Source organism: Mauremys reevesii, linkage group 3 (genome assembly GCF_016161935.1).
Source record: "Mauremys reevesii isolate NIE-2019 linkage group 3, ASM1616193v1, whole genome shotgun sequence".
Taxonomy (NCBI): Eukaryota; Metazoa; Chordata; order Testudines; family Geoemydidae; genus Mauremys; species Mauremys reevesii.
Window position 1 is genome coordinate 33,695,551 of NC_052625.1, and position 23,564 is coordinate 33,719,114.

Consider the following 23,564-nt stretch of genomic DNA (forward strand, 5'->3'; position numbering starts at 1 on the left):
TTACCTTTTGGTCCAGGTAATATGCAGAAGTGGCACTCAGTCCTGATGTGGAGGAGGGATGTGCACTGTTGGGATGATGAAACCTATGAGCAAAAAGGGCCTTGAGTGTTGTCAAAACCAAGGGGAGTGATGTATTACAGAGCCTACTTGAAGAAGGAGTAGGAGTGGTTTTGTGCCTCGCTGCGCAAGAACAATCTCTAGCTTGTGGGTGGTGGAATGTTAAGGGGAAAAGTGTCCTGTCCTGAAGTCATAAGGGAGAAATCTCTGACTCCCTAGTGCTTAAACCCTGGATTTTATTCTTAATTTATCCTGGTCAGTTTGGGATCCAGTTAGGGAGGCCCTAAACCTAAGGAAAGACGCACAACCCTCATTTCTTCCCTGCCACCTTTGGTGGTGGTGGGGGCTTATTTTATAGCAAAGTTACTGTCTATCCAGGGAATCGATGATTTCTGTGTCAGCATTACAGATAAACACAGTGCAGTCTCCTCAAGGAGGCATTTAGTAGGCAACTGGAGAGGCTTTTCCAACCAATGTTCTTGTTGAGAACAATGTGGGTTCATGTAGGTGTGTCAGTGGATTTGACTGTTGTCAACATAGACTGCTGCTAACATGTAGTAATGTCCATGGGTTAAGTAATGTGGATTATCTGCTAGAAAAAAGTGGTTGCCCCTCTTGTATCCTGGTAACAGTTAACAAAATGCAGACTGGATTGGCAAAAATAAGCCAGGTCCAGTTTATATTTCTTACTAATTAATTTACATGTTGCAGTTTTAAAGTAAATGTTATCTCAAGTCATGCAAATGCTGTATTTTAACTGCAATATTGTACTTACAATCAGGATTCAGAACATCAGTGTGTCCTCACCAAGGGTTACTGCTGACAGTAAGCAACTGCACCCACTTCCATTAAGTTTAATTTTAAATTCCCCACTCATGGTTTTGCACAGTGTATCCTGTTTCTGAAAGTCAGTGCCTTTTGTTTGTGGTAACAGCTTATACCAGGGGTGGGCAAACTATGGTCCAGGGGCTGTATCCGGCCCTCCAGACATTTTAATCCGGCCCTCGAGCTTCTGCCGGGAAGTGGGGTCCGAGACTTGCCCCGCTCTGGTGCTCCAGCTGGGGAGCGGGGTAGGGATCTTGCTCCACTCCGCACGACTCCCAGAAGCAGCAGCATGTCCCCCCTACAGCTCCTATGCATAGGGGCAGCCAGGGAGCTCCACACGCTGCCCCCTCCCCAGGTACTGCCCCCGCAGCTCCCATTGGCCGGGAACCACAGACAATGGGAGCTGCAGGGGCGGAGCCTGCGGACAGGGCAGCATGCAGAGCTGACTGGCTGCACCTCTGGGTACGAGCCGGAGTGGGGACATGCCGCTGTTTTTGTGAGCTGCTTGAGGTAAGCGCCGCCCGGCGCCTGCTCCCCTGACCTCTTCCCGTGCCCCAACCCCCTGCCCCAGCCCTGATCCCCCTCCTGCTCTCCAAACCCCTCATCTCAGCCCAGAGCACCCTCCTGAACCCTCAACCCCTAATCCTCAGCCCACACCCCCAGCCAGAGCCCTCCTGCAACCCAACCCCCAATTTCATGAGCATTCATGGCCCGCCATACAATTTCCATAGCCATATGTGGCCCTTAGGCCAAAAAGTTTGGCCACCCCTGGCTTATACAGTGTGGTTGGTGGTGTTGAGTTATTTGGTGCTTATGTAACATTGCTCCATTCTCTTAAACTCAGATCAAGGAAAAGTTATTGCAGTTGACAGAGAAGAGAAAAGAAATGATTGACAAATGGGAAGACAGATGGGAATGGCTGAGACTGAGTAAGGATGCATTTAAATTGCTTATTAGCTGACTGAGATGTAACTATTTCTGCATTGATATCTTTGGCTACTGCAAGAACACACAAGTACTTACTTGTTAACTATTGCTGGTTGGAGTTGAGATCACATTGGAACAATAACAGGAGCATTTGCTACTGCTAGTGGTACAGCAACTGGGTAATGGCTGTGTAGATGGGCCAACTCACCCCTGCGGTGCCTCCTGCTGGTGACTCTGGGGAATTAGCTCGTTTCCAGCACAGAGCGCCCTCTGCAGGCCAGTGATCCGCCTGTCTGCTACTGGCCTCCATGTCCCTCCCTGGACCCGGTGCCCTTTTTACATGGGGGTGCTGCCCCCTGGCAGTAACTCCTTTCTCTCAGGGTCTCCTCTCTAAGGGAATACCCACCCTCTATCCCTACCTTGCCTCAGTGTATGGCTACTGCCAGGCATTGTCTAGCCCCACGTCCTGGGGCAGACTGCAGTATCAGCCTATTCATCACTGGCAAGGAGGGTTTGGACCTGCTGCCTTGGCCTACCCCTGGGCTGCCCTCTGCAACCCCCAGTACCTGTTATCCCTTCGCTAGGCCGCAGCCTGGGGCTTTCCAGGCTGGAGCTCCCCAGCTCCTCAGCCTTTCCCCAGCCCTGCTTCACTCAGGTATCCAGTCTCAAGCTCCCTGCAGCCAGGCCCTTCTCTCTCTGAAGGCAGAGAGAGACTGTCTGGCTTCTGGCTTCCCTGGCCTTTTATAGGGGCCAGCTGTGGCCTGATTGGGGTGTGGCCCAGCTGCAGCCACTTCCCCAATCAGCCCAGCTTTTAGAGCCACCGCTCTCAAGCCCTGCCAGGCCGCTTTTAAACCCCTCAGGGCAGGAGCAGGGGTCCACCCTGCTACAGGCTGCAATGAGGCCCCAATCCCCCAGCATCAAAGATCAACTGGGCATTTTGCCATTGACTTCAGTGAGGGCAGAATTGGACCTCTAACTAGCTAGATTCACAATACCTTATGGATGTATTTATTTTCATTTTCTTTTTTACAGTTTACTTTTAGTGGGTTTCCGCAGTAACAAAAAGGCATTTGAAAGGGCATTCCAAGCATGCTACACGTATTTGTAGTATATACCTGTGTTAGCTGATATAACAGTCTACATGTTTGGAAGTGCATTGGTTCGTAAAGTGTATATTTTTAAACCTGTAAACCCATTAGGTTTCTTATACCAAAGACAAATAGTCGATAACCACAATATCTAGGGCTGTCGATTAATCGGAGTTAACTCACATGATTAACTCAAAAAAATTAACTGCAATTACAAAAATTAATTGCGACTAATCACACTGTTAAACAATAGTTAAATATTTGTGGATGTTTTTTTCTACATTTTCAATTATATTGATTTCTATTACAAAACAGAATACAAAGTGTACTGTGTTCACTTTACATTATTATTTTTTATTCCAAATATTTGCACTGTAAAAATATAAACAAAAGAAATAGTATTTTTCAGTTCACCTCATACAAGTACTGTAGTGCATATCTCTATTGTGAAAGTGTAACTTATAAATGTAGATTTTTGCAGTGTAAGATTTTGTTTCTTAGGCAGAATTATAACATGATCTTTACACCATTTTTATTATACTGCTTGAAAGATCAGCACTAAATATATTAGCATGGGGATAAAAGTTCTTTTCTTCCTCTCATCCGAAGTAAACAAAGCAGGTAACCCCAAGCTTTCCCTCCCCATCTTCTCTGATTTTCTGTCTCCTTCACCTTAGCTTTTTCCTCCCACTTTCTAAGGCAGGGAACTTGTCTTCTGGTCAGCCAGCCTTTTCCTACAACCTCTGTCATTAAGGGTGGATCCAGGAACACAGTATCTTCTGATCAGCGTCTCCCTGAAGCCCATGCTGAAGTGTGGGGATATTCTAGACCTGACTAGACCACTTTCCATTTCCTATGCTTCAGAGAGGTTCTCCCAAAACTCAGGGGTCTTGTTGTCAAGTGACTGTTTGCTGCAGTGGAAACCTCCTTGTTACCCCTTACCGTTTTATGGTACCCAAGATGGCTGCCCAGCAGACCTTAACTGCAGGACATGGGCTGTACGTGTTCCTGCTTTGAATGCAAGGCACATCTTAGACACTGTTTCTGATTTCATTTTACATCAACACATTTCCTCAGTTCCAAAGCTATCTATGTGGAACACTGCAAAAACCACCCAGTGTTATACTATTAAGGAAATATGTGCAATTGCGATTACGTTTCTAGAATGATAAGCCTCAAAAACAAAGTGTAAGGGTTTGTCTTCACTACCGAGGAGATTGCCACAGCTACAATCGATGCAGCGGGTGTCGATTTAGCGAGTCTAGTGAAGGCCCGCTAAATTGATGACAGAGTGCTCTCTGGTCCACTCCAGTTCCTCGAAAAGAATAAGATAAATCGACTGGAGAGCGTCTCCTGTCGACGCAGCACAGTGAAGAGACTGGGGTAAATCAGCCTAAGCTATGTCAACTCCAGCTACATTATTCACATAGCTGGAGTAGCGTAACTTAAGTCAACTTACCCCAGTAGTGAAGACAAGCCCTAAGTTTTGAGTGTTGTGAGAATAGGTTTAAAGGAGACCTCTTGGTTTAACAGAAAGTATATCTCCCAGTCTGGGTGTACAACAAAGAACTAGGGCTGTCAATTAATCACAGTTAACTCAAGTGATTAATTAAAAAAATTAACTGCGATAAAAAAAATCATGATTAATCGAACTGCTAAACAATAGAGTACCTATTGAAATGTATTAAATATTTTTGAATGTTTTTCTACATTTTCAAATATATTGATTTCTATTACAACACAATACAAAGTGTATTGTACTCACTTTAGATTATTATTTTTTATTACAAATATTTGCACTGTAAAAATTCACCTCATACAAGTACTGTAGTGCAATCTCTTTACCATGAAAGTGTAACTTACAAATATGGAATTTTTTTTGTTATATGACTGCTCTCAAAAACAAAACAATGTAAAACTTTAGAGCCTACAAGTCTACTCAGTCCTACTTCTTGTTCAGCCAATCGCTAAGACAAAGAAGTTTGTTTACATTTACAGGAGATACTGCTGACTGCTTCTTATTTAAAATGTCACCTGAAAGTGAGAATAGGTGTTCGCTTTTGTAGCTGACATCACAAGGTATTTACATGCCAGATATGCTAAACATCATATGTCCATTCATGCTTCGTCCACCTTTCCAAAAGACTTGCTTCCATGCTGATAATGCTCGTTCAAAAAATAATGCATTAATTAAATTTGTGACTGAACTCCTTGGGGGAGAATTGTATGTCTCCTGTTCTGTTTTACCTGCATTCTGCCATATATTTCATGTTATAGCAGTCTCGGATGATGACCCAGTGCATGTTCGTTTTAAGAACACTTTCACAGCAGATTTGACAAAACGCAGAGAAGGTACCAGTGTGAGATTTCTAAGGATAGATACAGCACTCAACCCAAGGTTTAAGAAGCTGAAGTGCCTTCCAAAATCTGAGAGGGACGAGGTGTAGAGAATGCTTTCAGATGTCTTAAAAGAGCAACAATCTGATGCGGAAACTACAGAACCCGAACCACTAAAAATGAAAATCAGCCTTCTGCTGGTGGCATCTGACTTAGATGATGAAAATGAAAAAGGGCTGGTCTGCGCTACTTTGTATTGTTGTCGAGCAGAACCCATCATCAGCATGGATGCATGCCCTCTGTAATGGTGGTTGAAGTATGAAGGGACATATGAATCTTTAGCGCATCTGGCACATAAATATTTTATGATGCCGGCTACAGCAGTGCCATGCGAACGCCTGTTCTCACTTTCAGGTGATATTGTAAACAAGATGTGGGCAGCATTACCTCCTGCAAATTGTAACCAAAGTTCTTTGTCTGAGCGATTGGCTGAAGTCGGACTGAGTGGACTTGTAGGTTCTAAAGTTTCACAGTGTTTTATTTTTGAATGCAGTTATTTTTTGTACATAATTCTACATTTGTAAGTTCAACTTTCCTGATAAAAGGATTGCACTACAGTACTTCTTTTAGGTGAATGGAAGTATACTGTTTCTTTTGTTTTTTACAGTGCAAATATTTGTAATAAAAAATAAAGTGAGAACTGTACACTTTGTATTCTGTGTTGTAATTGAAATCAATATATTTTAAAATGTAGGAAACATCCAAAATATTTAAATCAAAGGTATTCTATTATTGTTTAACAGTGAGATTAATCGTGATTAATTTTTTTAATTGTGCAATTAATCTTTTTAATCACTTGACAACCCTAATAATATCATAACATCCCAATACACAGTGACAGACATAGGTCACATTTCATAAAATCTTAAATACGTCCATTGACAGTGTAAGGCCCAGCCAGCCATCCAAGATCTTATTATTAATGTATGGTTAATACATTACTTGTACCAAAGACACATGCTTTGCATAGTTCTACCACTATGTTGGTTCCTGAGACACGAGCTGCACTCCTGACAGTGCTACTGGAGTAGAGCCCCATTCAACTGCCACTGAACTCAGCAGATGTCTCTTCATTTACTTCTACAGGAGCTGGGTCAAGCCCATAGTTAGGATTTAGGTGTTGATTTGTGTGTCTTATTGCATCTCGATAGAAGCATTGCTCAAACTACCTCAGCAAAACCAGAACATCAGAATTACTGTCTAGTATAAGTCCATTCAATACAATTGACTTCGTTCAGAGATAAATTCAGCCAAAGACACTTAAATCCCTCCCTCCCCCCAACCCTTCTAAAAACAAGAACTAAAGGCATCTGACTATATTGTGCCACTTTTGATGTCACTAAGCACTGACTGCCTTATATTTTTGCTCAGTTCTGGAAGTACACCAGTTCTCAAGGGATGCTAGTGTGGCTGAGGCCTGGCTGCTGGGACAGGAACCATACCTATCCAGTCGTGAGATAGGTCAAAGTGTGGATGAAGTGGAAAAGTTAATTAAGCGGCATGAAGCGTTTGAAAAATCTGCAGCTACTTGGGATGAAAGATTTTCAGCACTGGAAAGACTGACTACAGTGAGTACTTTTTAAGTCTCCAAAGGGCTGCTTTCTTGGCTACTTTACCATGTTTTGTTCACTGTAATATTTACACTTTCCCTTCAGTTTATTCAATCAAATTGACCCTGTCACTCAGACACTACATGTCTCTCCCACTAATGCTAATACCTTCCCCACCTGTCTCCAGAGAGAGCCTAAGTGAATGAATGGCCTTTGCAACAAACTGGAGCTGTGTGAGGCCAGAGAGGAGGAGAGAAAGCATGTTCCAGAGTGGAGAGGCGCCTCTTGCCCACTGGAGTACAAATTGCATTACTTGCCAGGGCTTTAACAGTTTAGGGTGTTTTCTGTATATTTAATATAATGTGTTTGTTTTGAAGATACAAACACAAACAGTAAATTATTGAGGAAATGCTCCATTAGTTGCTAGTGTAGGCGGTAGTAATTAGGGCCCTGATATTGCATGTCCTTCCTTACATGGATTGCAGTGTGACAGAGTGTGATCGGGCCCAAAAGTTTTGTTTCAATAAACTTTAATTTTAATGCTGTATCAGCAAAAGCCCTGAGTTATAGGCATCTTCTAGAAATGCTTCTTGAAAACGACTGAGGTGTGAGTTGTTACCATTCTCCAATATTTTCCCTCCCTAGCTGGAATTACTGGAAGTACGTCGACAGCAAGAGGAAGAGGAAAGAAAGAGGCAGCCTCCTTCCCCAGAGCCAAGCCCAAAGGTTCCCGAAGATGCAGATTCACAACAATGGTAAGCTCAGACCAAAGAAGGCAAACTGCACATGAATTACTCCCCCTTGGCCCCACAAGTAATAGTAAACTTACCTTCAGACAAAACTCTCAGGTGCGCTGATGTGTTTAACGTGAGGGACCCAGGGTTAATGTTTCTGTGTGTGGTACATGCGTGTCTACTGAATGCTGTGTTCCAGATTAGAAGCCATAGTGACAGGATGGTAGATGCTAGCACCCTGCACAAAGGAGCCCTGCTTCTCTGTTGAGCTATAACGCTGCATAAAGATACAGGATATTTACTAATGAGGCATAGTGGAAAGTGCATTTTGTTAACAGTTACCAGGATACAAGAGGGGCAGGATTGTCATTCTGAGGCAGAGGGAACTGCGGGTTAGGCGCAAAGAAGCTTAGGAACAACCAAGTTTAGGGAGAGCTCATGTTCTGTTGTAGTTTGAGTTGCCGGTAAAGCCAAATGCAAGGCATGGGATAAGTGTGCACTAGTACAGTGTGTCTGTATTTTGCACAGAGGAGGGTTGGAACTCCATCTGTCTGATTAAATGAAAACAGTTGTCCTCAATTACCTGCTCAAACAATCATCGATTCAGAACTAAAGAATGAGGGGGAATTCTGAGTGTAGAGAAGAAGGCCCACAAACAAGATATTTGATGCTGACAACAGCCCAGTTTCATTTAATTAGTCACTGGAAATCTCCATGAGCCTGCAGGGAGCTTGGCTCCCAGTTCCCCTCCTTAGGTGAACACACTGAGGGCCAAACCCATTGAAGCATGGGCGGCGCGTGAACCGCCAGCTCAGGGAGGCTTGCCCCCAGCCTGGCCCGCCCCCTTCCCTTGCCAGAGCACTCCTCCCTTCCCTCCCCATCCCCCTAAGGATGCTGGCGGCCTGCCCCAGGGCAGGGCCAACCAAATGCCTCCAGCTCTGGAGCTCCGGGAGTCCCTGGCCGCAGGTTGGCCCCCCCTAATCCCAGCCCGGAGTCCCAGCCATGGGGGAAAAGTACCAGTGAGAAGCAGGAGGGGTCCTGGAGGCTAAGCGTGGGCAGGGCCACACAGGGCTGTTTGGGAAGCCTTGGCCTCCCCCGTCCTGTGATACCTGCTGCCTATGCATTGAAATCAATGGACAGATTGATTTCATTCTCAGCGTAAGGACATGTGGGTAAAACTTTCTAGGTCTGCACATTTGAGGAAGTTGCTCAGTGTGCACCAACTACAGTTACAATTTAAATCACACGCAAATTGCAATTATTTTCTGTATGAGGAGGACAGAATCCTAGTTAGGTTATTATGATATAAAAGACTCAGGGCCTGATTCTGCCCTCACATTATTCCATATCAGATGTAAACCACAGAACTCAATGTACTTACACTTTTAAAACTGATGTATATCGCAGGAGATTCAGGCATTTGTATAACAATTGCTTCTATTTCTACAGTGCACAAAATTCAGTAGAAAAGTTTGTTTTTTGTGAGGAAGGTTTTGTGACTTTCTAGAATTTTCATGCAATTTTGTTTTCTGTCTCCCAACAGGGATGGTACAAAAGGAGAACAGGTTTCCCAAAATGGTTTGCCATCAGACCAGGAGTCTCCACGGGTTAGTTACCGCTCCCAAACCTACCAAAACTACAAAAACTTTAATAGCAGATGGACAGCCAATGACCGGCCATGGTCTGGACTGTGACATACAAAACCAATTGCAGCGAAAACCATCTTTATTCAGTATTTTATTGGTTTTAATCTTTTGGCTTAAAATCCCCTGCTGCTTTTCTTTTCTCCCATCCAGTTGACTTTTATTTAATTAGTAGCCCTCTTGGATATATATTTGATTCACTTTAATCCTTGTTTATTTGAATCTCTTCACTGACACTCAGTTAAGTTAAAGTGACACTTTTATTTCCTGTTACTTATTGTGAGTTTTTCATGTCATTAATAGCATTAAGATTTTACAGCTAAATCATCCTTTAGATGAGTAATTGAGATGTAATGAGATTACATCATAATGAAGAAGAAAACTAAAATCTGACAGGTATGACACATTCAGTTATACTAACAGGTTTCAGCGCGGCAACATTATTAAATTAGCTGCATTAGCAAGTGAGTTATTTACAAGGCTGAAGATAATCTATGCAAATGAGCTTGACAATACAGGCTGTGGGGGGAGAAAAGAGTTATAACTACCAAAAATAAAAGCCTAAAGGTTAGGTGTGTAACATTCCATGCAGAATGAACTTTTTAACTGAAGATAAAAAATAAACAGAGAACCTAGAATGCTAAAAATTAGCAACTGGAATTTTTGATATTCAATCCTTATAAGGAGTTTTAGTCTTACCGCATAACCATTTAGGGCCAGATTCTCCCCTGATTTCTGCTCAGTTTACACCATAGAAACTCCATTGAGTAAAATAGACACACCCTGGATATCGTGTTGTAACTGAGAGCAGATACCAACTCTGAAAAAGGAGCTGCAATGCTTTCTTAAAAAACAACAACATATAATTGTATCAGACCCTGAATTTTTAACTGAATACAGGCTAAATCATTCTTGCTTTATTCATGTGAGTAATCCTTACCAATAGGAGATGTCCAAGTGAAGTCAGTGGGAGTGTGCATAAGGATAAGGCAAGCAGGAGTTAGCCTCATTTGTGCAGACTTAAAAATTACCAATAAATACATTTATTTATAACACCAGAATAGTAGAAAATTGGTTTGTCTCTGATACCATTCCTGCCAAGGTCTGAAATCAGGGTCTGTTTCCCCTGCAACTTGAATTGCTCTAACACTCAAGAGTGCTGTAAAGCATGCTGCTGCTCCTTGTTATGTCTTTGGACCTGATCCTGTGTGGTGCTTACAGTCACCTTAAATAACCTAAATGAGGGTCCATGGGCTATTAGAGTTACCATTTTTGCAGTGGAAATGCAAAGCCCTGTGACACGGGTTGTCACCCCCAGGATGCAGTCTGGGAGCCGTGGGAACCTCTTTGCCCCCAAACCATACAGCTGAGCTGGTCCTCCTCAACACTGCTCTGCTGGTAATTCAGCCACTCTCTCCAGGCCTTGTTATCATCCAACACAACAGCAGGTGGCACCTCACACCCATCTGAGCTACCTGAGTGCTTTAACTAAGCCACTCAGCTCCCCAGCCTTGCACCCTTGCTGGAGTATAAACACAGAATTATACCATCTTGCTCCACAGGGTTCTGTGCAATGCAAGCTCATTAGTATATTTGCTTCCCCCTCGATGTGGGAAAGATATGCAACAGCCTTTGTTTACAGAGCTGAGATTTTCCCAGACACTTCACTCAAAACACCTTGGTTAAGATAAAACATAAAACAAGTTTATTAACTACAGAAAGATAGATTTTAAGTGATTATAAGTGATAGGAATCAGATCAAAGCAGATTATCTAGTAAATAAACAAAAAAACACAAAGTAAGCCTAACATACTAGATAGATAGGATTTGAATTAGCTATTTCTCACCTTGGCTGATGATACAAGCAGTCCAACAAGTTTCCATACAGAGGTTAGAAATCCCTTTAGCCTGGGACCAGCACTTCCCCCAGTTCAGTCTTTGTTCCTCAAGTATTTCCACGTGTTCTTGTGTGGGGAATGAGGCCCTCAGATGATGTCACTCTCCACCTTATATAGTTTTTCCATGGGGTGGGAAGTGGGAACACTTTGTTCCAAGCTAAGTTCCCAGCCCAGTTTTTGGTAAAATACAGGTACCAAAATGCAATTGTCATGTGGTCTGGTCACATGCCATGGCATGTCTTGCTGAGCCATAACAGCTATTACTCATAGGCTGGCTGAAACAAGACTAAGCTCTTCCATTGTCCTTTATCTTTGTTGATGAACCATTAGCAGTGTCTAGCTTCTTCATTGTTGTATCTGAAAGGCTAGGTGTGGGCGTTACCCAGAGTAAGCACATTTGAAATACAGATACATAGTCAATATTCATAACTTCAGATACAAAGATGATACATGCACACAAATAGGATAATCATATTTGGGAAATCATAACTTTTCCAATGAGACCTCACATGACCCATCTTGTACAAAATACATCATCATTATGCCATAATCATATCACTATGATGAATATGGGGTGCAGTGTCACACCCTGAACTCAGATTTTGGCAGGAAATGCATTTCAGAAGTTCACCTCCCAAATACCTATCCCTAGTGCTTTTGGTTCTGCACAAACATTCTGTAAACATTCTGGGGTGTCAGTTTTTCCATGTTCCTTTCTCCAATAAAGCATTTCAGTTCACTTTTAATATTAGAATAATGAAAACTAGATTGTTTTAAATGCCAGGGCTTTGCAAAAGTGATGCCACAAGTAAATGTGATGAGGAATTTGAGAGCGAGCCTGCAGTAGCACCACAACATTTTTTGCATACAGCAAATCTTCTTGGTTCTTACCATAACCTTATTTAACTTTTCTTTTCTTTTTCTTTTCATTTGTTTTTGTTTTTTTATTATGGAATCTTTTTATAACACATTAATCTTCACCATCTGCATGTTGATCTCTTAATGAGAGCTTTCTAGCCTATAATTTAATGAACCACATATTGCAATACATCAGACACACACCAGTTTTGCTATTTGTAACAGAGTTGATATAAGCTGATGATGATGATCAAAATTTAGATTTCAGAAGAGTATCTTAGCAAAGGTGACTGATGGACTGTTTTCCAACAATTGTACTTTCATAATAACTTATCTTTCCACTTCATGATGCATGTCTTTTCTTTTCTTTTGTCAGGATAACAACATATAGCTTCTTAATCCCTTTTAAATTTCTGTATACGAATATACACAAATGTTCTGGTGGATTCCATGCACCAGTATTGGGTCTCTGTGCCTTTAAAAGTATTACAGTACTCATAAAGCTTAGCTGCGTCTTTAGACTTGCCAGACCAGGAAGGCTTTACATGTATTCTGGCTAAAAATAAGTTATTTAGGTAGATAATAATTTTTAGTTTATATCATTAGGGTTAAATAGATAAATTTTGCTTTACTGTCAAGAAAAATGATTAAAATCATAATGTCAGACACTAAGGGAGTATAATATTTTTGCCTGTTAATTATGACTAAAATCTCAAAATTATATCTTTGAGAGAACAGTTTATTGGCTGTAATTTATTTGTCTTTGAATTGTAATGCAGAGACTCAAGTTGATGAACTGAATGTAATATTGCTTCATGCACTTTGAAAATCAAAGGGATGTTTCTAATCATGTCACCAGCTGTCATGTTGCATGTCACAGTTGTGATTTAAATACCTCATGAATAGTAGCTCACCACTAAAGTACTTGCAACTAACCTCTCATAAACAGTCACAATGAAGAAAAATGTATTTGTGTGTGTTAACTGTTTTGTTATTGTAACAGTACAGTTTGCTATTAATGTTTGTCCTCTGTTGTGTTGTTTCTGCATGCTCAAAGCATGTTTCCATTAAAGTTTATTTAGTTCCTCTTTTTTTTCCTCTTATTTTCATGGCACATACTTGGTATAAATGTTTGTCGTCCACGTGCAGATTTATTTTGCTTGTCTTCTGTTCATTGTGGATAACATATAAAAAAGAAAATTATGCTACAAAAATTTCCATTAAAGAGCATCCAATGAGCTTTTCATAGTCCTAGCATAACTGTAGTGTTTTAGTTTGCATATGCATTTTGGTTTTTATTTCAATCCAGTAATTAAAATCAATAGTTAAATTGTAAGTGGAAATAGAAGTTCAGGGACTGGTTATGTAATTAAAATGGGCAGTTATCATTTAAAACAACAGGTTTGCAAATTGCAGCAGTGAGTTATTTTCTTATCTCTTCCATAAAAACATTCTAACTAGATGTGAAGTGGCTGTACTGAAAAACTTCTCTGTTTTGCCTACAATGAGTAGATATGGGTACCTCCATATTTGTGATATTCTCATATCCTTCCTATACTTACTATGGGAAATAAGTTGAATCTGGCAAATACTGAGGTTAGATTATAGGTAGTTTTACGTAGTTATATAAGGCTATTGGCAAGTATTTAAGTTGCCATCATCCACTGTAATGTACAGTTTACACACATGCCCAGTAATTCTTGTTCTTCATTTAAACGTCATACAGTCTCACTGTATAGATCTGTCAATTTAGAAATAAGAATTTGTTTCAAGAACAGTAATTAAGCTGTCACTAGCCAAGTAGCTTTTTGCTTAGGGCCCCCTACCCCCCCACCCCCCCACCCCCTTTTTTTTAACATGATGAACCAGGATATTAGCTTGCTTTGTTATAACATCCATTTCCTGGTAACCATGCTGGCAGCGTCAGGATACTCATCCACCAGTCTTTTTTCCTGTAGCACGTTTTGTTTTATTTTGATATTTAGTTAAAAGTGACAGATGTTAATGGCCCAAATTTCACCCAATTTGCAGAATAAACTCTGCCACGGCTTTACTAAGGCCACGTCTACTCTACAAACTAGGGGTGTGATTCCCAGCTCGTGGACACATACTTGTGCTAGTTCAATGTAGAAACAGTCATGTAGCCATGGTAGCACAGTCAGCAGCCACATGGCTTAGCTCTGCTGAGTACAAACCTGTCTGAAATGGGTGGGTACATGTTCCGCACAGCTTAGCCGTGCTGCCCATGCACTATGGCTGCACTGCTACTTACCCTCGTGCTAGTTCTCATTGAGCTAGCATGTGTATGCGAGCTGGGACCCGGACCCTTAGCTCATAGTGTAGACGTAGCCTAAAGGTGTAAAATGCTGACAGGAAATAGATAGAACCATAATCCAGGATGGACATTTTCAAGTGTCACTTGTTTTCCAATAAACTAGATCAGTGGCTCTCAAGCTGTGGGTCGGGACCCCAAAGTGGGTCACAACCTCATTTTAGTGGGGTTGCCAGGGCTAGCTCAGACTTGCTGGGGCCCGGGGCCAAAGCCCGAGCCCCACCACCTGGGACCAAAGCTGAAGCCTGAGTCCCACCGCCCAGGGCTGAAGCCAAAGCCCAAGGCCCTGGGTGGTGGGTCTCAGGTTACAGGCCCCCTGCCTTGGGCAGAAGCCCTGAGGCTTCAGCTTCTCCCCCTCCAACCCCCAGGCCGGTGGGGCTCTGGCTTTGGCCCAGCCACCCAGGGCAGCTGGGCTCAGGCTTTGGTCCCCTCTGCTGAGGTTGTGTAATGATTTTAGTTGTCAGAAGGGGGTCTCGGTGCAAGAAAGTTTGAGAAACCCTGAACTAGATTGTAGGGTTGTACATCTTTAGAGGCATAGTCCTATTAATTGAATATGCCTGGAATGTAATGTGAGTTGTGATTCTTTCCCTGTTTCAGTGATATAATGTATATACTCTGAAAATGTAGTTTGTTTAAAGGCAGTTAACCAAACCTTCCCATAGTCCTAACAAGTTTATACTTGAATTTTTCTAGGGTTCAGGATATGATGTACAATGATCTAAGATATAATAATTCACAGTTGACAGGCATGAAAAGTTCTAGCAAAGGGAGGTCTAATTTGTAGTTCATTGCCTAATAATTCTGCTGCTTTTGACTTGTTCAGCCCCTGTGCAACAGTGGGAATGTCTTTAATTATTGTGCCATTTGCAAATGCTTGCATAAAAATGGTACAGAATGTTTGTAATCTACTAGAGCATTAGCAGCAATGAGCTTTAGTAACTTGCTAATAACAATACCAGACACTCCTTGTGTAACCTGTGGGCTGCTACCAAAGGCTCTACACGTCAAAGTAATGGTACAGGAAAAAATAAAACTGGAACCAAGCTGCATTGCAAAAGCACACTAGCCATTAGGATTCCAATTTAACTGATTTTTGGATGAATGGCTCCTGAAGACGTCGACAGCTTGACCAGTCAGAGCTGCTGGAAACTTGGCTGCTCTCTAGGCTATCTCGAACACAGTGCAGCAGGCAACGCGATCAACAAAGCAAGTGATGGGCAAGGCCTTGGTTCTGTCTTTGTTTGGGGGTAAATAGCTGTGTGATGTTGAGTGACTGTGGTGATTTCCAGTTCCTTTAACATAAGTCCAATCCACCTAATAATGAAGTCTGTAACAGACTTTGATAAATTGACATTTGACCTCTCACATTTTCCCTGTCTTTAAGATCCAAATCCTAACTGGGATGATGGACATGAAATGCATGGTGTTATCTTCCTAATTTCTGCATGTTTTGATTATGTGCTATCTGGGACCTGGGAAGAAAGAGCATTTACAGAAACCAAGCAATTTTGCAACATACATTAAAGTTGTGTTTTTGTGAATGCTCCTGGACAGTTCTGACTGTATTTTCTGTTTACTTGTAATTTAATAGATGTTTATAATTTATATTAAACTTAAAACAGTAAAATTATAAATATATGTAAGGTGGCTGATGTCTATAACTTTAATTATTCCTCTAATGTTTACAGAAGTGTGACTGTTACTGTTGCAAGTCTTTGAGTACTTAGCAATGGGATGAAATGCTCTCATTTTAGGATTGACAATATATAAAATAATATGGATTGATTAACAGAACAAAGTGCAGTAAAACTCACACTGATGTTTAGCTCCTCTTATTTTTCCTGGTTGTTTTTTTCATCTGTAAAATGGGTACTAATCCATTCATAAGTCTAATTTCCTGGGCCTTCTGTGTCTCCATGGGGGGTGTGAAAGTGATTTTACTGGACTGTCTTACTCTATAGACAAAGTGTACACTCAGCCACATTGTGCAAGATAGAAAATTAACTCTAAGATGTTGTAGCTTTGTGTAGCCTCTAGCTGAATGTTTTTTTCACTGTTCCTAGATGGCGGAAACTGTGGAAACAAATGAAATGGTCAATGGAGCTGCAGAACAGAGGACAAGTTCAAAAGAGTCTAGTCCTGTTCCTTCCCCAACTGCAGACCGCAAAGCCAAGACTGCCATTCAGGCTCAGACTGCGGCTACCCTACCAGCCAAAACACAAGAGACTCCTTCAGCTCAGATGGAGGGCTTTTTGCATCGTAAACATGAGTGGGAGACACATAACAAGAAAGCCTCAAACCGGTAAAGTAGCCAGCATTTAATGCAAATAAGTTTTACATCCAAATATACATTAAGACTACTAAACATCTTTATTTGTACTACATAGCCCCTAGAAACCTCAGTCAACATTAAGGCCCCATTGTGCTAGGTGATGCACAAACACATGGTAAAAGATAGTTCCTCCTTGTAAGAGCTTACCGGCTAAATAGACAGAGAAGACAAAGGATGGAGAAAGGAATTTTATTGTGTTCTCTTACAGATGGGGAATTGAGGTACAGGGAAATTAAGTGATGTGCCCAAGGTTACACAATAAGCCTGTGGCAGAGCTGGGAATTGAATCCAGATCTCCTGAGTCCCAGTGTAGTACCTCAATTACAAGCCCACAGGAAAAGAAAAATGTTCAAGTGTGGTACTAGAAGCATCCACATTTTTAGTTGTTTGCAGTGTAGATGGAAGGTGTTAATTACAATCTGCTCAAAGTATGGGTTGAAGTAAGATTTGTACGTACTGGTTGATTTAATTTCTAAGGGCCTTACTCTGCAGTCCCCTACAAGGAACACTCCCATTGAAAGTTTTATCTTTGTGAGGAAGCAGAGTCTGGTCCTATATGTCCATTGAAGGGAAGCACTGGGAAAGCCATAACTATAATTTGCCTGGAAAATAAAGTGTTATCTGAATCCTGCTCTAGCTCATCACTCCCTACTACTAATGGAGTGAACTGTTGGGTTGTAGCCAAGGGAGCAAAGATTTGAATTACAGTAAAATGGCTCTTTGTCCTCTTGCCTAGAGTCCCACGTCACATGGGAAAATGATATTTGTGCTGTGACTACTTTTGAGGAAAAAGTTTTTCCACAGAGTTGAGATTCTACAGGAATGTGTCAAACTATAAAACTTGATGTAGATAGTTAGGTCAGGGGTATTAATATTCAAGGAGACCTGCTTCTTTTTACAACCATGTTACAGAAGGAGGTAATAATTACTGCTACAGAGTGTATACAAAAGTCAAGAATTGTATGTACAATTCATCCATAATCTTATAACACAGTGAAAAATCCCTCTACAAGAACAAGTACTCATTAAAAAGTCAAGCAGTTTCTCTCTCAAGTATGTAAACTGCCTATCTTCCAAACAATACTCCCACTCTTAGGGTATGCTAATGTGGTATATGCAAGAGCTCTAGAAATCTCTGTTCCATTTGGCACAAGATCAATACTTTTGTCTTGAAACAGCACTTGCACGAGAAAATTCTCAGCCTGCAGTTATGAGGGCGATATGTGTTTTGCTACCTCCCCAGACTGAGTTGGTGTTCATTTTACAATTGTATAAAGATGATTGTACTTGATTCAGTCAGATTCATGGCTCATTGAAGAGAATTAGACTTACACATGCTTTGATTACTTTCTCTTTCTTGAAGATCCTGGCACAACATGTACTGTGTTATAAACAACCAAGAGATGGGCTTCTACAAAGATTCCAAGGCTGCTGCTTCTGGCATTCCCTACCACAGTGAGATCCCCATCAGCTTGAAAGAAGCAGTCTGTGAAATAGCGGTTGATTATAAAAAGAAGAAACACGTGTTCAAGCTAAGGTATGATTGTTGGAGCACCATTCTGGGAAAGGAAAGGTTTTATTGCAGAGCACGTTCTCTCCCTGACAAACAGTTCCCAGTCCTACAAGGTGCTGACTGCCCTCATCTTCCGTTAGAGACGAAGGGATTTGAAGGCACTCAGCCGCCAACCCACAGTCTGGAAACTGGCCCTTTAACATGTAGAACAAGATTTATTTTTTTTAGTTCATTAATAGGCAGAGAAGCTAAGTTCAGCTTCACTGATAGTTTAGTTCGTTATTTTGGGTGAGATTCTGCCACCCTTACTCATATGAGCATTCACTAAAGTTCTACTCACGTGAGTCAGTGTCACCCAATGTAGAATAACTGGGCACCTCTTTATTTAAGTTAAACGGAACTATGACAGTGCAAGCCACTTTCTTACGTAGGCACAGTCTCATCAAGGTATTTTAGCATGTGCCCAACTTTAAGCAGGTGTCCACTTTATAGCATTTAATAAAGGTGTTAACTAATGACCACGTTGCTGCCCTGCAGATCTCTGTAGTGGAAGCACAAGCTCTTTCCGTCCATGATGTCACCATAGATCTCATGGCGGTTCCATGATGACGTCTGGAGCAGGAGAACCTGATACCATGTATGCCTCTACGATGCATAGCTTGATCCGTCTAGTTAGTGATAGCTTGAGTACCCTGAGCCCTTGGCGCTTCAGTTGAAGGTAGACAAACAAGGAGCCCGATCTTCTTTTGATTCGGTGTGCTTGATATAGATCTTCAGTGCTCTTCGAACATCTAAAGTGTGTGACAACTTTTCTGTTGGGTGCTGTGGGTTTGGACAGAATGAAGGGAGGATGATTTTCTGTGAGGCATGGAAAGATTAAATCACTTTAAGCAAGAATGATTCTTGGATTCTTAGCACTGTCTTGTCATCAAGGAACACACAGTGGGGTTCCTGCATGGATAAAGCTGCCAGTTCAGAAATTCATTTAGCAGACATTATGGCAACCAGAAAACAGGTTTTGATGGACAAATAGAATGAAGATATTGATGTCAGTGGCTCAAAAGAGTGGGTGGTTAGGGCTTTTAATACCAGTGGTAAGTCCTACTTAGGAATGATTGGCCTGATCACAAGTTTAGCCAGTCTAACTGTTCTGACAAATCTGGATACATTGTTTTTGTCAAGGAACCAGAGAATCTTGTGACTAGGATACTACTTATAGCTGGTGTGCTACAGTGCTGGGATGAATCTCTTGTCTGTGCCTTCCTGAAGAAAATCCAGGATAACTGGGATAGCAGGATCCTTGGGATTTTTGTTGTGCTCTTGTCACCACAAGCTAAACCTAATCCAGATGGAGGAGTAGACCTTCCATATTAAAGCTAACCCGGAGAATTATAGAGTTCCAGTCATTTTGAAGGATAGTCGTAGCTCAGTTAATGTTTCCCTCTCATTAACGAGGCGATCGGCTTTAGTAAAGGATGTCTGGGCCTACTGGTAGCTGGGTGGTGCCAATTTCAGTTCTATCAGATTGGAGAACCATGGTCTGCTTAACCAGTGCAGAGTGAGGACTATCACCTTTGCTTCTTCTGACCTTATCTTCTAAATGACCTTTCCTAGAAGTGGAAAGGGCACAAATGCATGTATCAGGCCTTGTGAAGGAGCATCCATCCCCATTTGGGTCTGCTTCCCTGGTGAAATACTTCAGTCTCATTTTGGTTTTGTGACTGGCGAACAGGTCAACTGCCAGAAGGCCAAACTTGTGCAAAATCAGAGTGAAGGCATTCTGATTTGACACCATTCTGAGTTGTTGACTGTGTATCTGCTGGGTCATTCTGTCTTTTGGTTCATCTCTCTTTTTATATGTATTGCTTTTATGGAACGGAGAATTCTCTCTGCTCATTCCATTGTCTCCATTGCTTCTGCATGTACGGTTATACTCTTGATTGTTAATGTACACCACAGTGGTCATGTTGTCTGACTAGACCAGAACACGTTCATCCTCTAGGTAGTTCTGGAACCTCAGTGGGACTAGCTTGACAGCTCTGAGCTCCAATAGGTTGATGCTCTGGTTCCTTTCCCTGAGGTTCTTGGCACCTTGCACTGTTCTGTGCCCCGATGCACTCCCCATCACACCAGGTTGACATCAGTTGTGAGTACCTGCGGATCTGTTAGACAAATAAGACCCTTACAGACATTCTGTGGGATTGTTGAGCACCTGGTTTGGAACCAGGACTGGATCTTGGATGCGTTGTGGTGAATGGCTCCATTTATTCAGGAGAGAGGCCTAGAGGCACTTGATATGGGACTTTGTCCATGGGTGGTTCCTATCCATGAAACCAGAAGGGGACATGGCTAGCATAGGCTGTGCGTTACCTTTGAAATGCCTCCAGGAAGGGAATAACCTATACATATCAGAATTGTGGGAGATGCTAAGTTGCAGAAAACTATAATAAACAGTTTATGCATTTGAGTCTTCATTGCCTGCAAAATGTCTCAGCCCTTTGAAAACAGCTGCAGCCAATTAACACCAGCTGAGAGGCAGAGACTACATCACAAGGTGTAGCTGTCTGAGATGGCCGCATTATGTATTTATTTTTATTTATTCTTGCGCATTATAAAACTGCAAACAGTCATGCAGGTCATCACAAATGTCTGCGTGTAGAACCTTTATATAACAGGACAGTTTCACATATTCTGTACAGAAAAATACCTTAGAAATGTTCTTGAGTTTTATAAAATTCTTTTGGGACTGTTCTTGATATCCCTTTAGTTCCCATTAGTCCCAACTGTAGAAACATTTCTGTACAGATAAATAAAAATATTACATGTTTAAACCTCTAAACTATACTTAGGATAGGTTTTTTATATGTAAAATAAAACAAAGTTCAATATCTCTTGGTATAGAGTGCCCATTTATATCCCCAGGAGATCATGAGATTGAGCCTTAAACCTGTCACTAGCCCAGGTTTGAATATGGCCCATCCTGCACTTCAGGGCAGGTTGTTTTTGTTTTTAAATGACAGCTTCCCAGAATTAAAAATGTTGGTAATGATCCCAAGGAACATGGATTAGTGGGCGGAGTGCAGGCCAGGTGATTACAGGTGCATGGAAAATATAGCTTATCCCACGGTTGTGTTATTTATCAGTCTGTCATGTAGTCCCATTTACCTCAATGGGATTGCCTGCTTGAGAAAATGAAACAGGATTTGGACCCATGTATTATTAGGCTAATATATGTGGTGGTTGTTTTTAATTGCAGATTAACTGATGGCAATGAGTACCTCTTCCAAGCCAAAGATGATGTAAGTTTCTTTCAGTTTGTTTGTTTGCTGGTTTTAATGGTATTGCTGTCATATTCTGGTATTCTGACATACACTAAGAAAAGAGAAATGGTTTAGATATTAAGGGGTACGTTCTCAGCCTCCATCTTGCATGCATGTCCATGTACTTGCAGGTCCGCAATGATGTTGGAATTTGCTCCTTCAAAACCCATCAAGACAGAGGGACTTTCAAGGTGCAAGTTCTAAGACTTGTATCCATGCAGGGGTTAGGTTTTTGTTTGTTTGTTTTTAAAGCGCACACGCAGTTTTTTGCATCAGCAAAGTGCAAGTGCATGGTACATGAGTGACAGCTGAGTAAAGGCCTGGTTGAAAAATTGATGCTAAATTATGACTTGGGATCATGTGCTTTTTAATTTTCTACTTCTGTCTCAATTACCTTTTTGAAATGTTGTTTGAATGATAGAAAACAGTATGAGCTGAGGTGTTGATTCCTGCATTTTAACTTTGATGTTTGTTGAAGGAGGAAATGAACACATGGATTCAGGCCATCACATCAGCTATCTCCTCTGACAAAATCGAAGTGACTCCAAGCACACAAAGCACTCCAGCTTCTAGTCGTGCCCAAACCCTGCCAGCCAGCGTTACAATAACCAGCGAATCCAGTCCTGGCAAGCGGGAGAAAGACAAAGAGAAAGACAAGGAAAAGAGATTCAGCCTTTTTGGCAAAAAGAAGTGAATTCCGTCTCCACACACTGCACTTCTGATCTTTTCAGTGGAATTCCAGCATGCAAGCTCAGAACCAATACATTACTCTCTGTGCCTAATGTTCCTCAATATGATTTAATTTTTATTATTTATAGAGCATTAAAAAAACCCATTACAAATGTATGAGGTGCATTGGGCAGCTTCTGTATGAGAGGGAGGACCAGGTTTTGTTTTTGTTTTTTTAATGGAATTAATGTAGATTAGATCTTAATATTTAAACTGTTCCTCAATTTTGTGAGGCTGTCTTGGAAAAGAACCCACATCCTGTGCTATTGGTATGCAAGGCAGCGGTGCTTACAAATTTACTGTGCACATCAAAGACAAATGTACAAATTTTCAACCATGTTCACTTCCATTTAAGATTGTTATGCTGAGTCTTGACTAATAGAGCCTCCCATTACAAGTCTAACTTTATTAAAATAGTGTATTATCTTTGCTGTAACAGAGTGCAGATACGCATTAACTTACGGACAAACCATTTGTATCCTGGCATCAGTTATTAACACAATGTGAAGCTTTTCTGCATCAAGTACAACAGTTAAGGATGTTGGTATACAAGAAGGATTTAGCATACTGATACAGTTTTAAATAATCTGAAATTTCAATTTTTTTTTGCTGAAATACATTATATTGTATGCTTCAGATAATTCTAGTACAAAGTATAATAAGACTAGATGTATAATAAACCCTTTAAAATCATTGATAAGTGTAAAAGTGAAACTGAAGCATTTACTGGAAAAAAAAAAGTAATGTTACTCAAATGGTTACTTGCTTGTCAGCTACAGCACTGAGTGTTATAATTTTGCTACATTACCTTGCTATTTGATACATAGTGTGCATTTCTCTGTCACTGTAACTATTGTAATGAAAAAAATTCATCTTACTGCACAATCAAAAATTACATTAAATAGGAATGAACTTTCAATGACTGGGCCTGTAGTCAGAGTAGTACTGGAACTGGCTTTCAGTTGTATGGAACTGTACCTCTAAGACTTTTACTCTATCTGTTAAATATATGCTATGTCATTAAATGCTTTTAAAACTAAACATCTTGGTAGTTTTTTATTTCGTTTCAGAGCCTGTCAAATAGTAATTCTGAGATATGAGCAAAAGTAAAAGTAATTCAAAATGACACTTTTCCTTTGTAGTGACAGTAATGGGCTTTTTAAAATAAATATTTTATTTCTGTTGTGTGTGTGAAATTCCATATAGAATAATTCTCATGGAAGTACAACAAACAACAACAACAAAGAGCTCAAGGGAGATCAAGGGGAAAGGTGCAGAGGAGGGGAAGCATAAGGAATAGCCCTCTTACAAAATATTGGACAATTTGTTTCGTTTATTAAAGTAGATCCTTCAGAATCAAT

The 23,564-nt window shown here is 41.1% G+C and overlaps 1 protein-coding gene across 5 annotated transcripts in view; it reads left to right on the forward strand.

The window, feature by feature from the left end:
• The window catches only part of SPTBN1 (spectrin beta, non-erythrocytic 1), a 200,866-nt gene extending 177,622 nt beyond the window's left edge, over positions 1–23,244 (forward strand). For 3 of the 5 annotated variants that reach the window (XM_039532700.1, XM_039532701.1, XM_039532703.1), the window contains 8 exons: positions 1,727–1,811; positions 6,666–6,862; positions 7,490–7,599; positions 9,122–9,185; positions 16,373–16,611; positions 18,005–18,178; positions 21,411–21,453; positions 21,953–22,168. In XM_039532700.1, coding sequence (XP_039388634.1) covers positions 1,727–1,811; positions 6,666–6,862; positions 7,490–7,599; positions 9,122–9,185; positions 16,373–16,611; positions 18,005–18,178; positions 21,411–21,453; positions 21,953–22,168 — 1,128 coding nt within the window. Of the gene's footprint in view, positions 1–1,726; positions 1,812–6,665; positions 6,863–7,489; positions 7,600–9,121; positions 9,273–16,372; positions 16,612–18,004; positions 18,179–21,410; positions 21,454–21,952 lie in introns of those variants that run through there. The other 2 variants (XM_039532702.1, XM_039532704.1) reach the window with 2 other exon arrangements.
• The last annotated feature ends 320 nt before the right edge of the window (positions 23,245–23,564 follow it).